A 13,485-nucleotide genomic window follows, 5' to 3' on the forward strand; every position below is an offset into this window, starting at 1 on the left:
CATAAATGGACATATAAACTGCGTTGGGAGAAACAGAGATTGCACAACTTGTTTGTTTCTCTGCCACTATACATTAGCACATCAGCAGAAGAAAGAAGTGGAGCAACACATGAACAGAATGTTGTTAGAAGCTTGGCAGCTAATCGTCAGAGGCACTGGTCAATATTTAGCTGTCCTTGACCCCACCTTCTGGAAAATATTAAACCAAAACTACAAGCCATGCATTCTTTATCAACATTCAAGATTGCCCTTCTCACCCCTGTAAGCCTCTGGAACACACCAATAATATAACACATCATGCAACAATTTCAACAACTTTACAGAGTTACAGCTCATAGAAGGAAATCAGTCTATTGAAATAAATAAATTAGGCCCTGATCTAACCAATCAGAATTAGGTTTTCCCTAAAAATACATTTTTAAAAGCTTTATTACAGACAGAAATACTCATGGTAGAGAAATTAACATTAAATTCTCTGGCAACAAATCTGGTGAACATTCCTGCAGTCACCATGCCAGTTGCACGCTCCCTCAAAACTTGAGACATCTGTGGCATTGTGTGGTGTGACAAAACTGTACATTTTAGAGTGGCCTTTTGTCCCCAGCACAAGGTGCACCTGTGTACTGGGCAGCTTCTTGATATGCCAGACCTGTGAGGTGGATGGATTATCTTGGCAAAGGAGAAAATACTCACTAACAGGGATGTAAACAAATTTGTGCACAAAATTGTAGCGAAATAAGCTTTGTGCGTGTGGACAATTTCTGGGACCTTTATTTCAGGTCATGAAACATGGGACCAATAGTTTACATGTTGCGTTTATATTTTTGTTCGGTGTATATCATATCAGTGTATACTTACTTGCTGCTTCAAGTTTGAAGTCGTGTGTAGTGTTAGCGACATGATTTTTGGAGGTCTGTTTTCAGAACATGTCATGTGAAAGTGTGTGTGTGTGTGTGTGTGTGTGTGTGTGTGTATACGTCGATGTCTGTGTGTATGTTGGCTGTGTGTTGAATGCATATACGGAGGGCCTGCAGGAGACCCGTTGTTTTAACTGGTAATCTGGCCCTGATTAGGCAGGGACCCATGTGTTTACTTTTCACATGTAATCTCCAGCTTGCCTCGTCCTGCTGCTAACTAAACAGAATCTGGGAGGGGACCCCTAGGCCTGCTCACACGCCTAATGGGGATGGAAATATCCGGGCCTTTTGTTAGCGGCCTCCAGCTCTGAGTGTTGAGCTAACCCCGGGCTTTAAACAGCCAGTTCTGGTGAACGTGGAGAGGCCCAGGCAGGCTGGTTAGACAAAACAGTCAAACTCAGCCTCCAACCCTCTGGAGTCCAGGGCCAACCCACAACCCACTGGGGCAGGGCCATAGAAAACAGACCTACAACTAGGCCTCTCTCTCAACAACACATTACCATCAGAAACCCAACAGCTATCAGGTAAGGTCTTGGTTAAAAGATAGCCATTAAAACGAAAGACATTTGCCCCAAAATCCATTTAAAAGATGATACATTAACATGGGCTTCTAAGAACATCCCTTCTGTTCCAAAGCCACAGTCAAACATTATCCAGCAATCGTCGTTCATGCTGATGATGCTGTAGCGCCGCACACGTCGAGCGTGAGACATGTGTTTTCAGTGAACACAGTATTGGCTCCCCAGTCTTAAATCATATACCAATTATCACAAATAGCATTAGGCTTTTTCAGAACGAGTTGGAGAGTGGAGAAGGACAAAAGCTGGCTTCTGACCCCCCATGTGAAGAATAGAATTTGAGAGCATTCCAGCCCCTGGTCTGCCTAGCAACAGTGCATTTCAGATGCTTCGGGCTGCTCCAGTCTTGAAGGGACTGCTCGTTATAAACATTGCCATGTTGTCTTTATAAAAGCTTTGCATTTACCCAGGCAAGTCTTGAACCTTGGCCAGGAGTTTTATGGAATGGATAACGGTGAGAGCTACTTTTCAATAACAGTGTCTGACTCAAAGTTGCGTTGTTTGTGTGATTTAAAAAAATGTCACGTCCATCACTATAAAATGTAGAGGTTAGAACAGCTCTGAATCAAACCCTGAAAAACAGACGTGTTTCCCACTAGATACTAGAAGAAGAAGTGTAAACAGGGCAATATACTGAATGTGAATATTTGTCAAGGAAATACTCGTAAAACCAATGCTCTCTGCAAAAAAATCTGTCTGGAAAATCCCAATCCTTGAATTAAAATGATTCAGTAAAACCTGAAAATGTTGAAAGCTACGCTGAGTCATTGAAAACCGATCTGTCTGCGGCCATCTCCTCCACAAAACATAAACATAGCGCCTTTTAACATACCTTGATGGTGGAGTTGGCAGTGGACATAGGGGCTGCGGTCAAACCAGTTCTGGATGACCAGATCAAAGCACTCCGCAGTAGTCATGTGATTCGGTGGGAGGAGATCGGTGGCTCCCCTTGACTCCAACGGCTCCATACTATCCCAGAGAAGTAAAGTGCCTCATTTTACACTCAAACGCTACTTGCCGACCCTGCATTGAACACTGGACAGTAAGCGAGTACAGAGAAGATCCTCTGGTCTGGTCAATGTCAAAGGAGCTGACGTTAACAACATATGATACATAAGAAACTGATCCATAGGACCACTCTCCACGACGTTTCATGACTTTGGAAGATCTAGAACTAGCACCGGGACGATACCAGTATCACCATACACTCCTTAGTATTGTGGCAAGGAAACAAAACACGAAGCGGATGTAACTTCTTTAGGAAAACATCCCAAATGTTGGAAACAAACATCATTGTGTTGTCATCCTGAGTCACATGTATTTATTTTCCAAGCTATAACACACAATATTTTATATACCGCAGGTTTTTAAAGGACCAAAGAGCTGGATCTGCTTCGTGTTTTCATTTCTGACATGGATAACATATCGCAACACCTGGTACCATCCCAGCCCTATCCAGAACTTTGGTTGATGATCATTGACCTGACTTTCTGTATAGGTTAACAGTCTGAAGTGAACATTTGCAGGTCTTTCTAGAAATCACACCAATGCTGGTATCATTTTTCCATATGACTTCACTGACACCCACAGTCTTTGAGATGACGTGAGGTCATACTCTTTGAAGGGCCATGGGGTTTGTTCTTCATAGGCTTTCCCTCTACTTCACCCATGGAGTCATTGGGCATCCAGATGTTAACCAGCTACTAATCTGACTCCAAAACAGCCGCTCCCCCCAGCTGTTCAGTAACCATCCCAGTGTTGGAGCCACGATGACTCATTCTATCACGATGACAGGATAACAAAACGTTAATGACATGATGCCCGCCCCCCGAAAACGACTGCAGACAAACATGACTTAAGCCCAAATATTTCTTGAAATCTTCAACATCGCCACCAGCTTGACAATTGAGTCAAGCGGTGTTTGAAACCTAAGCCCTGAACAGCATCAGCTAAATAAAACGTGAGATGAAATTACTTCAGGAAACTCTCAATTATGGATCCTTAAGCAATGTGCAGAGGGGACTTTGTCTTTTTTTTCCAGAAATGTCCACTTGGTGATTTTTGGAAGGGGTGTAGTCCAAAGGAAGTGTACTTCACAAATTACCTCTGGTCTGATGAGACTGACGATAATAGCAAGGAGTTTGTGCAGTTAAGAATACAAGCTACCAGCCAAGGTTATGAGGAGTTTAAACGAGGTGTACAAACCCAACCACAGTACAAGATATAGGCTACTTTATAAACTGGGTTAGTCGAGCCCTGAATGCTGACTGGATGACAGCCGTGGTATATTTAAGTCCTTATGCACGACGCAACGCAGAGTGCTTGGACACATGATGGTAGGGCATATCTTATCCTGCATCGGACTGTCGGTCTACTGTAAACCACAACGTCAGAACTCCTGCCACATCCGCTGGAAATGCAAACAAATTAATTGCGACCCCGTGGGTAGGGAACACCCATTGGCCACATACCAGCTTCTTTTCCAACGGAAACTTCTGTCCTTCAGAAGCAAAAAGCACAATAGTCAGGTTCCACTACGATCAGCCTTTCAAGTGCCAACTGGTCAGTTGAGGTGAAGGCCCTGGTCAATTGTGTCCAGTTTCATTGTAAACATACCACAGAGCCAAGCAAGAGCTCCAATAACTTAAAATGGCCAAGCAGAGAAAATATGGACGAAAGGCCAATGAAGGTGCAGCTTTTCTTGTTTGAGTGACCGGTTGAGGACGTGGTTGGGGGATGTTCTGGCCCGAGGCAGTGCAAGTGATAGCTTCTCTCTTCCATTAGACCTCAACCTCACAATGTAGACAGGATATGTAGGGCACCAACTGGATAAATAAATCAACATACACGGTGAAGCCATGAAACTTCTCCAAAAAAGGTCGGCCACATAATGTATCGTACCTACCATTACATCATCTCCCTCAAATACTAAACTTTGATTAGACCTCTATGAATTAAAGCTGCAATATGGAACTTTTTTGGGGTGACCCGACCAAAACTCACATAGAAATGTGAGTTATAGATCATTCAATCTCATTGAAAGCAAGTCTAAGAAGCAGTAGATATGTTCTATGTGCACTATTTCTATGCTTCGGTTCTTAAGTTTTGTTTTTGCTTCTTGTACACCAGCTTCAAATAGCTGAAAACAATAGTTTTGGTTATGGAAAATATACTTCACAGTGGTTTAGATGGTACAATGATTCTCTACACTAAATATTGCTTGATTGTCACAAACTGAAATTAAGTGAACTATTAGAATTTTTGCAACCAGGAAATGGGGGAGCGATTTCTGCATAGTGCATCTTTAAATAAGGGACCTTGCGAGACATGAGACATTCAGTGTGCCCAATCGAGTCTTCCCTGTAGTTAGTGTGACGCATACGAATAGAGTTCAAAGAAACGCCTGACCTTAATGTGTAACCGTCACTGTAGATAGCAAGGGAAGAAGCAATCCAGGCCTTTGAATTATTTAAATCCTAAGAAACTGTGTCAGCCAGAGGAGAAAGAGACGTTTGACTAAATTCTCTTTTGATCTCTCATCAGTAAGACAACTGTAGTTTACGAGTAGTCAACGAGGTTCTGACTTAACACACCTGCTTTTTGAAACGTCGGCAACACCTGTTGGATGCCTCATCTTCTACCGGCAAGGGTTGTTCAGGGAGGACAAAACAGCTACGAATAGCTCCACAAAACTCCACGACACTCTTTGATATTCCTGAGCCAACATGTCAGTGAGTGATTCAGTTTGCAGACGCAAACCGAGGCGTTTCGCTTTATCTGACTCAAAATCACAATGTAGATTCTACAATGTGTGAGTGCTGTGGTGGAGTACAACACACCAATCGTCCTTGAAAGCACACATGTCCAGCGAGAGCATTTCAATAGGATGTGGAAGCCTAAAGGCTGAGCATTAGCCTAATTATGTCTAATATTGAAACTACACTATATACACAAAAGTATGTGAACACCCCTTCAAATTAGTGGATTCAGCCACACCCGTTGCTGACAGGTGTATAAAATTCGAGCACACATCTATGCAATCTCTATCGACAAACATTAGCAGTAGAATGGCCCGTACTGAAGAGCTCAGTGACTTTCAACGTGTCACCGTCATAGGATGGCACCTTTCCAGCAAGTCAGTCAGATTTCTGCCCTGCTAGAGCTACCTCGGTAAACTGTAAGCGCTGTTATTGTGAAGTGGAAGGGTCTAGGAGCAACAACGGCTCAGCTGTGAAGTGGTAGGCCACACAAGCCCACAGAACGGGACGCCAAAATAAATTGTCTGTCCTCAGTTGGAACACTACTGAGTTCCAAACTGCCTCTGGAAGCAACGTCAGCACAAGAACTGTTCGTCAAGGAGCTTCATGAAATTGGTTTCCATTGCCGAGTTCGACAGACTAATCTGGGTTTGGCAGATGCCAAGAGAACGCTACTTGCAGCAATGCATTGTGCCAAGTGTAAAGTTTGGTGGAGGAGGAATATTGGTCTGGGGCTTTTTTTCCATTGTTCGGGCTAGGCTCCTTCGTTCCAGTGGAGGGCAATCTGAACGCTACCGCATCAATGACATTCTAGGCGATTCTGTGCTTCCAACTTTATGGCAACAGTTTGGGGAACTCCCTTTCCTGTTTCAGCATGACAATGCTCCTGTGCACAAAGCGAGGTTCATACAGAAATGGTTTGTCGAGATCAGTGTGGAAGAACTTGACTGTCCTGCACAGAGCCCATCAAACACCTTTGGGATGAATTGGAACACTGACTTCGAGCCAGGCCTAATCGCACAACATCAGTGCCTAAACTCACTAATGCTCTTGTGGCTGAAAGGAAGCAAGTCCCCACAGCAATGTTCCAACATCTAGTGGAAAGCCTTCCCAGAGGAGTGGAGGCTGTTATAACAGCAATGGGAACCAACTCCATAGTAATGCCCATGATTTCGTAATGAGATGTTCGATGAGCAGATGTCCACACACTTTTGGTCATGTAGTGCATGTCTATGCAAACTCTGACAAACCCATGACTAAGATATTTCCCTCAACTTCTTCAGATTTTAAGTGTAATAAAATATCTGATATGGGATTGTGTTTACTGCTATGCTTTCTGTAATGCAAGTCCCTGCAAGCTATTGACACAATGATGCCTCACTAAATAAAACATGCCAATTATGGGTTTGGCTTGTGATGTCTTGCTCTACTAAATGAAAAAAAAGGGTATAATATATACTTAACATTCATTATTGTCTCTATATTTCATTGGCCCAAGGATCAGTAGAGAGAGGACTAAAGTTCAACCGGGAAACTATTGTGTGCAGAAAAGGGCTTGGGCCTCTGAGGTCCAACAGTGGAGTTGAGTTTGTTGGAATTTTACCTTTGTGCGGTGAGGGGATACTGATGGTTTGCCTTAGCCCATTATCCCGGACAAGAAACACCACAATGGGATCCAGCTCTCTTTCCATCCATTTCTTTAGCTTTCAACATCCTATTCATCTTTCATTATCTGTACCGTTCCAAAAGCCAATGTCTCATGTTGCAACAAATTCTCATCTCACAATCTTTCCTTTCTAAAAAGCTGTCATTCATCCCGGGCTGATCTTTACATTATATGGCTGTGTTGAGAAAGGAAGCCCAAGTCTGATATTTTTTTCACTAATAGGTCTTTTGACCAATCAGTTCAGCTCTGAAAAAGAGCGGATGTGAAAAGATCTGAAAATATCAGAATTGGGCTGCCTGTTCATACACCTATGTCACTCATTAACCCTTAAGAGTCTATTGACGCACCCGTGCAGCAAACATAATACAAAAATCTCCATCAAAATCTGCTAGTTTTAACAGTGCCGTTTGTCAGACCAGGGGACATCACGAAAAATGTCTAACATCTGAATGGTTTGGTCTACTAACTATGACCACCACGATGGTGTCCTCCATTCTGCTCTACAACTCCCACAAACCCCACAGGACTTGTCTGAAGTTGGTACCGCCAACGTGTGATCTTCTGTCTGTAACGTCCAAACTAATATGACTCCACTATGGAAAGGGAAGACTCTCACGAACACGATGGTGGTAAAAATGAGTGTCCAAAAAACTACAATATTTGCTGAGCTTTCTTATATCTCCTAGACATAGGACAGACACTTCAAATCCTTATGAGTGTCTGTTTTGCCATTTATGAATGTGTTGTTCAATTCGTTTCTATGGGCTATAGCAATAAACGCCAAATTCTATATTTTATCAAAAGCATTTTAAATATTTTGTTTGATACTTACAGGGGTCCTAAAATTATAAATCAAATAGCTAAATGAGCCATGGTATGACCATCTTAAAACAATTCCATGTTAGTTTAGGAGAATACCCACCCCACCATGAACCAGGTAGCCTAGCAGTTAGAAGGTTGGTGGATCGAATCCCTGAGCTGACAAGGTAAAAATGTGTCGTTCTGCCCCTGAACAAGGCAGTTAACCCACTGTTTCCCGGTAGACCGTCATTGTAAATAAGAATTTGTTCTTAACTGACTTGCCTAGTTAAATAAAGGTTAAATAAAAATAAATGGACACTAAAGATGTTGATTGTTAAATACTACTCACAAAAGGAAATGTATAGAAGTTGGCTGATTTTGAATAGCAACCATCACAGAACTGTGTGTGATCACAGTACACAGGACAAATTAATTTGAATTGTAGAACATTGCATAACAAAGGATGTTCTATAAATGGAAAAACAGCAGAATGGGATACCTGCTTAAAGCACTTGACCTACTGTAAAGGTTGTCACACAGAATTTCTTTCACAATTAACTTTTTAATAATAAACAATTCCGTTAAAACATTAGCTATGTTTTTCTGTGTGTACCGTGATGACATTGAAATGTCTTACTCTCAAAAAACCTATTGGTAGTGCAAACTAGTGCTGCTGACCGTGGCACATCTGTAAATAGACACTTTAGCCTCTACTTCCAAAATACACATAGCCGACACAAATGGTCCTTCTACATGAGAGCTAGTAAGTAAGCATTTCACGGTAAGGTCTACTACACCTGTTGTATTCGGAGCATGTGACAATTACAATTTGATACAAGTTGGACAATTACCGACCTTGAATTCTCTTGTCTTTGATATTTTGACATATGCTTTTGAAAAAGCCTACATAAAGACCCTGAACCATTATTAATTATTTATAAACCACCATTATTAATTATTTATAAACCAATAAAAACGTTTTATTGTCATAAAAACAATGCTTACAGTAAACACGCACTTGCATTTCATAAATCGCTATTGCAAGTTTCAAAAACTGATAGAAACGTGCGCCAAGATGAGGAAATCTCACAAATTAATATAGAACTCTGCAACTGACAGAATCCAGCCAACAAGATAAAAAGTATAACGATTATCAAACAATCCATGCAGTGAGTCAATCTTGTATGTACAGCTTACCTATTTTGTGTAGTATTAACTTCTATTGAAGTTACGGTTGCACCATTATCCGGACTGAGATGGTCGCTGCTGTTTTTGAAAGAAGTTTTCAACAATTCCTGAGCGGCTGTAGACAAACTATTAGTCGTTTTATCCGAGAGAGGGTGATCAGTTAGTGAGTTGCTCTGCTGAATGTGGGGTGTTTTCTGTAATAAAGTAGCCTGGACCGCACCAGGCGAGGAAATGGACAAGAAGTGAAGCTGCGCGGATATCGGAGCCGTCCCAGTCTCAGGAGATAGGAGCAGCGACTCAGGTTTATCCAGATCCACACTTCGGACTTTGCGTAGATCTTTACGTCTCCATTGTGAGTTTTCCCCTGTACTACTCTTCGCCTTACCGTGACTGCTTGGAAGACTAGGGGTGCTTGAATTTCCTTGAAGACAGCTTTCAACGTTTGTGCTGTTATTCGACTCGTATATTCCCGACGACGAGGTCCGGCTCCCCGCCGTCGCCATTTTCAGTCCCGGAGTTTATCACTTATTAGGTTCTATGAAGAGGGAGTGGAGGGCATTGGGGGATGGGAGGGAGGGAGGAGCGAGAGAACCGTGGTGTTTACATTCGACCGTAAAAGGCGCTTCAGTTGGCGTATTTTGCGCAACTTTACGCAAGTTCCAAATCTCTCAAAATAAGATTGACAATAAATGATACGTGACTCCTGTTACAGGCAGCACGTGATACCACCTCAAAACGCTTAAAATGATGAATCAGAATAAAGTTATTCGTTTTATTTTAGATGTATTTAAAAAACTGCAGAGAAAGTTAAACCATACATAACTACAAACCATTGGTAGCTGAAAACACACCCAGGGAACACTCAGGTTAAAATATATGAAACACAACACAAAACTGACACAAGAATGCTGCATTTACACAGACAACTCAATTCTGAGCGTTTTTGCACTAATTGGTCTTTTGACTAATCAGATCTGCTCTTTTGCCAAAAATTAGGCAAAATATCAGAATTGTGCTGCCTGTTTAAACAACACGGCTCTATTTAAAATTAGCTATTTGGCGCAGTAACAACACATGTCTATTGGCCACCAATAATCTCAACCAATAGAAAACAAGAAACACTTAATGAACACGTGCTTGTAAAGGTTGTAAACGGATGGGAAATTAGGCCTACTAACTGGAAGTTTCATAAATGACTGAGTAAAACAAACATAGGTCTACATTGAATACATAAATACTTTGAATAAAGATGTATAGGATTCTTATTGTTGTTATATGGTAAGGCCTACATGAATGAACAAAAAAAACAGAATTTATGACTGGTAAAATAATTACTTATCTTTTGAATACATTAGTATTCTGTTCTGATAATTACTTATCAGTATAAACTGCAGAGATTGTCCCAAAGCACTAGGAAGGTCTCTGGCCATGACCAACCAGTTCAGTGTGTTCCTCTTTTTCTAGGGCAACCGTTGGTCTGGGCAGAGTGTCAGCTTTGTGAACCTGCAAATTGCATGTCCCCCTGAATCTATCTTTTGTTATTCAAGTTATATAATGGCACAATTGAGTTTAAGATCCTAACAGCAAATAACGATTGGGCTTGAAGGCTTCAACACAGACCAACATCATGTGAAGTACATTCTTATTTGGAAATACAGTACTCTTCCCTACACTGTATTCATGTCATGTACATTGTTGAAAATATCAGCCCTCAAATGAAACCGTTGATATGGTTTTCCTCTTGATATAAAGGGATTGTTCTTCTTGATTCAGAGCACATTACATGTAGGTTACACCAAATGATTTTATGTATGAATAGTATGTGCTATTATGACCTGTAGTGCATGGTATTCGGGGATTGGTGTCAAATACATCACATAGATGAGTACTCCTTATTCAGTGTTCTGTTGTATAAAATTCTGTATCAAATTCCCCCCCAAAACATTATCTCCACAAACATGAAAGTCAATGCCGAGCTATCTTGATATAACAATCAGAAACTCTTGAATATGGACCATTTCAGACTGTGATTTTGAGCGTGCAAACTCAGCAAAAAAAAGTTTGTTTTCCCAGAAACCGGTAGTTGGGCAAGCAGGTTATTTTCTTTCTAAAAAAACTGAGAGCAGAGTGGATCTTTGAGCCCTGGGGAGAAAACAATTTCCTGTCAATGTGGATTCAATCCATCACCAAGCGCTATTCATAGCCACTCAGACTTCCTGTAGCTTCTACACGTCCTGCTCACGTGGGCCTGAACACATGAAACATGACCACACACCTCCTCACTCATGGTCATTTATACCAGGGTTGCTTTGGTCATTGAGGCTTACAAAGGTGTCATCGTTTGATCATTGACAGGGTAGAATCAAATGAAACGTTATTTTTTCACATGCTTTGTAAACAACAGGTGTTGACTAACAAGGAAATGCTTACTTACGGGTCCTTTTCCAGCAATGCAGAGTTAAAGAGAAAACATATAAAATATAAATAGTCACATGAGGAATAAATACACAATAAATAATGAATAACAATAACGAGTAAAAGTAACATGGCTATATACAGGGAGTACTGGTACTGTGTCGATGTGCAGGGGTACGAGGTCATTGAGGTAGCTATGTACATGTAGGTAGGGGTAAAGTGACTAGGCAACAGGATCGACAATAGACTGAGCTGTGGCCGCAGTGTGTGGTGAGTGTGAAAGTGTGTGTGTGTGTGTGTGTGTGTGTGTGTGTGTGTGTGTGTGTGTGTGTGTGTGTGTGTGTGTGTGTGTGTGTGTGTGTGTGTGTGTGTGTGTGTGTGTGTGTGTGTGTGTGTGTGTGTGTGTGTGAGAGCATGTTATGTGTGTGGGTACCAGTCTATGTGTAAGCGGTAGCAGTCTTATGGCTTGGGGGGTATCTTTTCAGGGTCCTGTTGGTTCCAGACCTGGTGCACTGGTACTGCTTGCTGTGCGGTGGCAGAGAGAACAGTCTAGGAGTTGTCATGCCTTTTCCACAACTGTGTGGACCATGTTAATACCTTAGAATTAATGATGTGAGTGCTACGGGGCGATATTAATTTAGGCAGGTTACCTTGATGCATTTGTGTTCATTTACCTTTATTTTAATTTATTCAACAGGTGCTTCAACTTCTTAAGAACTTTATACAGTGAACATACTAAATAAACATGACAGTTTAAGTTATATGTTTATGAGAAACATAATAATGAATTTCGTAATATCGATGTTTAGGTCACTGTAATGATATCTGCCGCTGTGGCTCTGCAGTCTTCAGCTGACACCTTGCCAGGGGTCAATAGGACTCCTGCTCCTCCCCCGGGGGTCTTAAAAGCCTTCACCATTGAGGTACTACTGTTGCCTGTTCCTAGGCAGAGGGGGCAGCCGTCACCGGATCCACCACCGCATCTTGTTGGCTCCCCTCATCCAGCGCTGCTTCACAGCCTGCACTGGCCTCCACAGTATCATTCGCCTTGATCTGGTGACCTCAAGCACCTTTTGTGACGGGGCGGCCAATAAACCAAAAGACAGGCCTTCTGTTCTACATTTCTTCCTATCTGGAGGACCACATGTATTCACGTCATTCCTCTCAGTGATCGTCTACCCTTGCTGCCCTTTGTTGTTGGTTTCAAAGCACGCTGTGTGGTCAGAAACGTGCTTTCCCCATCCTGATGAGTACTTCCTGTCACGGCCGCTGCTGGAAGAAGACCAAGGTGCAGCGTGGTGAGCGTACATTTTCCTTTTTACTTCAAAATGTCGTCAACAAAACAACAAAAAACAACAGTGAAGCTTACAGGGTATTGGTGCCACAAACAAAGTTAACTACCCACAACGAGAGGGAAAAAGGGCTACCTAAGTATGGTTCCCAATCAGAGACAATGATAGACAGATGTCCCTGATTGAGAACCATACCCAGCCAAAACATAGAAACACAAAATCATAGAAAGCAAAACATAGAATGCCCACTCCATATCACACCCTGACCAAACCAAATAGAGACAAAGGCTCTCTCAGGTCAGGGAGTGACAGTAACCCCCCAAAGGTGTGGACTCCGGCTGCGAAACCTGAACCTATAGGGGAGGGTCTGGGTGGGCATCTATCCGCGGTGGCGGCTCAGGTGCGGGACGCAGACCCCGCTCCACCACTGGCTCACCCCACTTTGGTGGCACCTCTGGTGCGGGGACCCTCATTGCGGGCCCCAGACTGGGCACCCTCGCTGGAGGCTCCGGACTGGAGGCTGTCGTTGGAGGCTTTGTGCCATGACTCCTCACTGGAGGCTTCGTGCCCTGGATCATCACTGGAGGCTTATTGCCATGGATCATCACTGGAGGCTTCGTGCCATGGATCATCACTGGAGGCTTCTTGCCATGGATCATCACTGGAGGCTTTGTGCCATGGATCATCACTGGAGGCTTCTTGCCATGGATCATCACTGGAGGCTTCTTGCCAAGGATCATCACTGGAGGCTTCTTGCCATGGATCATCACTGGAGGCTTCTTGCCATGGATCATCACTGGAGGCTTCGTGCCATGGATCATCACTGGAGGCTTCTTGCCATGGATCATCACTGGAGGCTTCTCACCGGGC

The 13,485-nt window shown here is 42.7% G+C and overlaps 1 protein-coding gene across 2 annotated transcripts in view; it reads right to left on the reverse strand.

Moving 5' to 3' along the window:
* The window catches only part of LOC118387265 (mitogen-activated protein kinase kinase kinase 1), a 50,067-nt gene extending 40,620 nt beyond the window's left edge, over positions 1 to 9,447 (reverse strand). For both annotated transcript variants that reach the window (XM_052525137.1, XM_052525136.1), the window contains exon 1: positions 8,918 to 9,447. In XM_052525137.1, coding sequence (XP_052381097.1) covers positions 8,918 to 9,411 — 494 coding nt within the window. In that variant the 5' untranslated portion in view covers positions 9,412 to 9,447. The remainder of the gene's footprint in view (positions 1 to 8,917) is intronic.
* Positions 9,448 to 13,485: the final 4,038 nt, after the last annotated feature.

The sequence above is a fragment of the Oncorhynchus keta genome, chromosome 9, assembly GCF_023373465.1.
Source record: "Oncorhynchus keta strain PuntledgeMale-10-30-2019 chromosome 9, Oket_V2, whole genome shotgun sequence".
Lineage (NCBI taxonomy): Eukaryota > Metazoa > Chordata > Actinopteri > Salmoniformes > Salmonidae > Oncorhynchus > Oncorhynchus keta.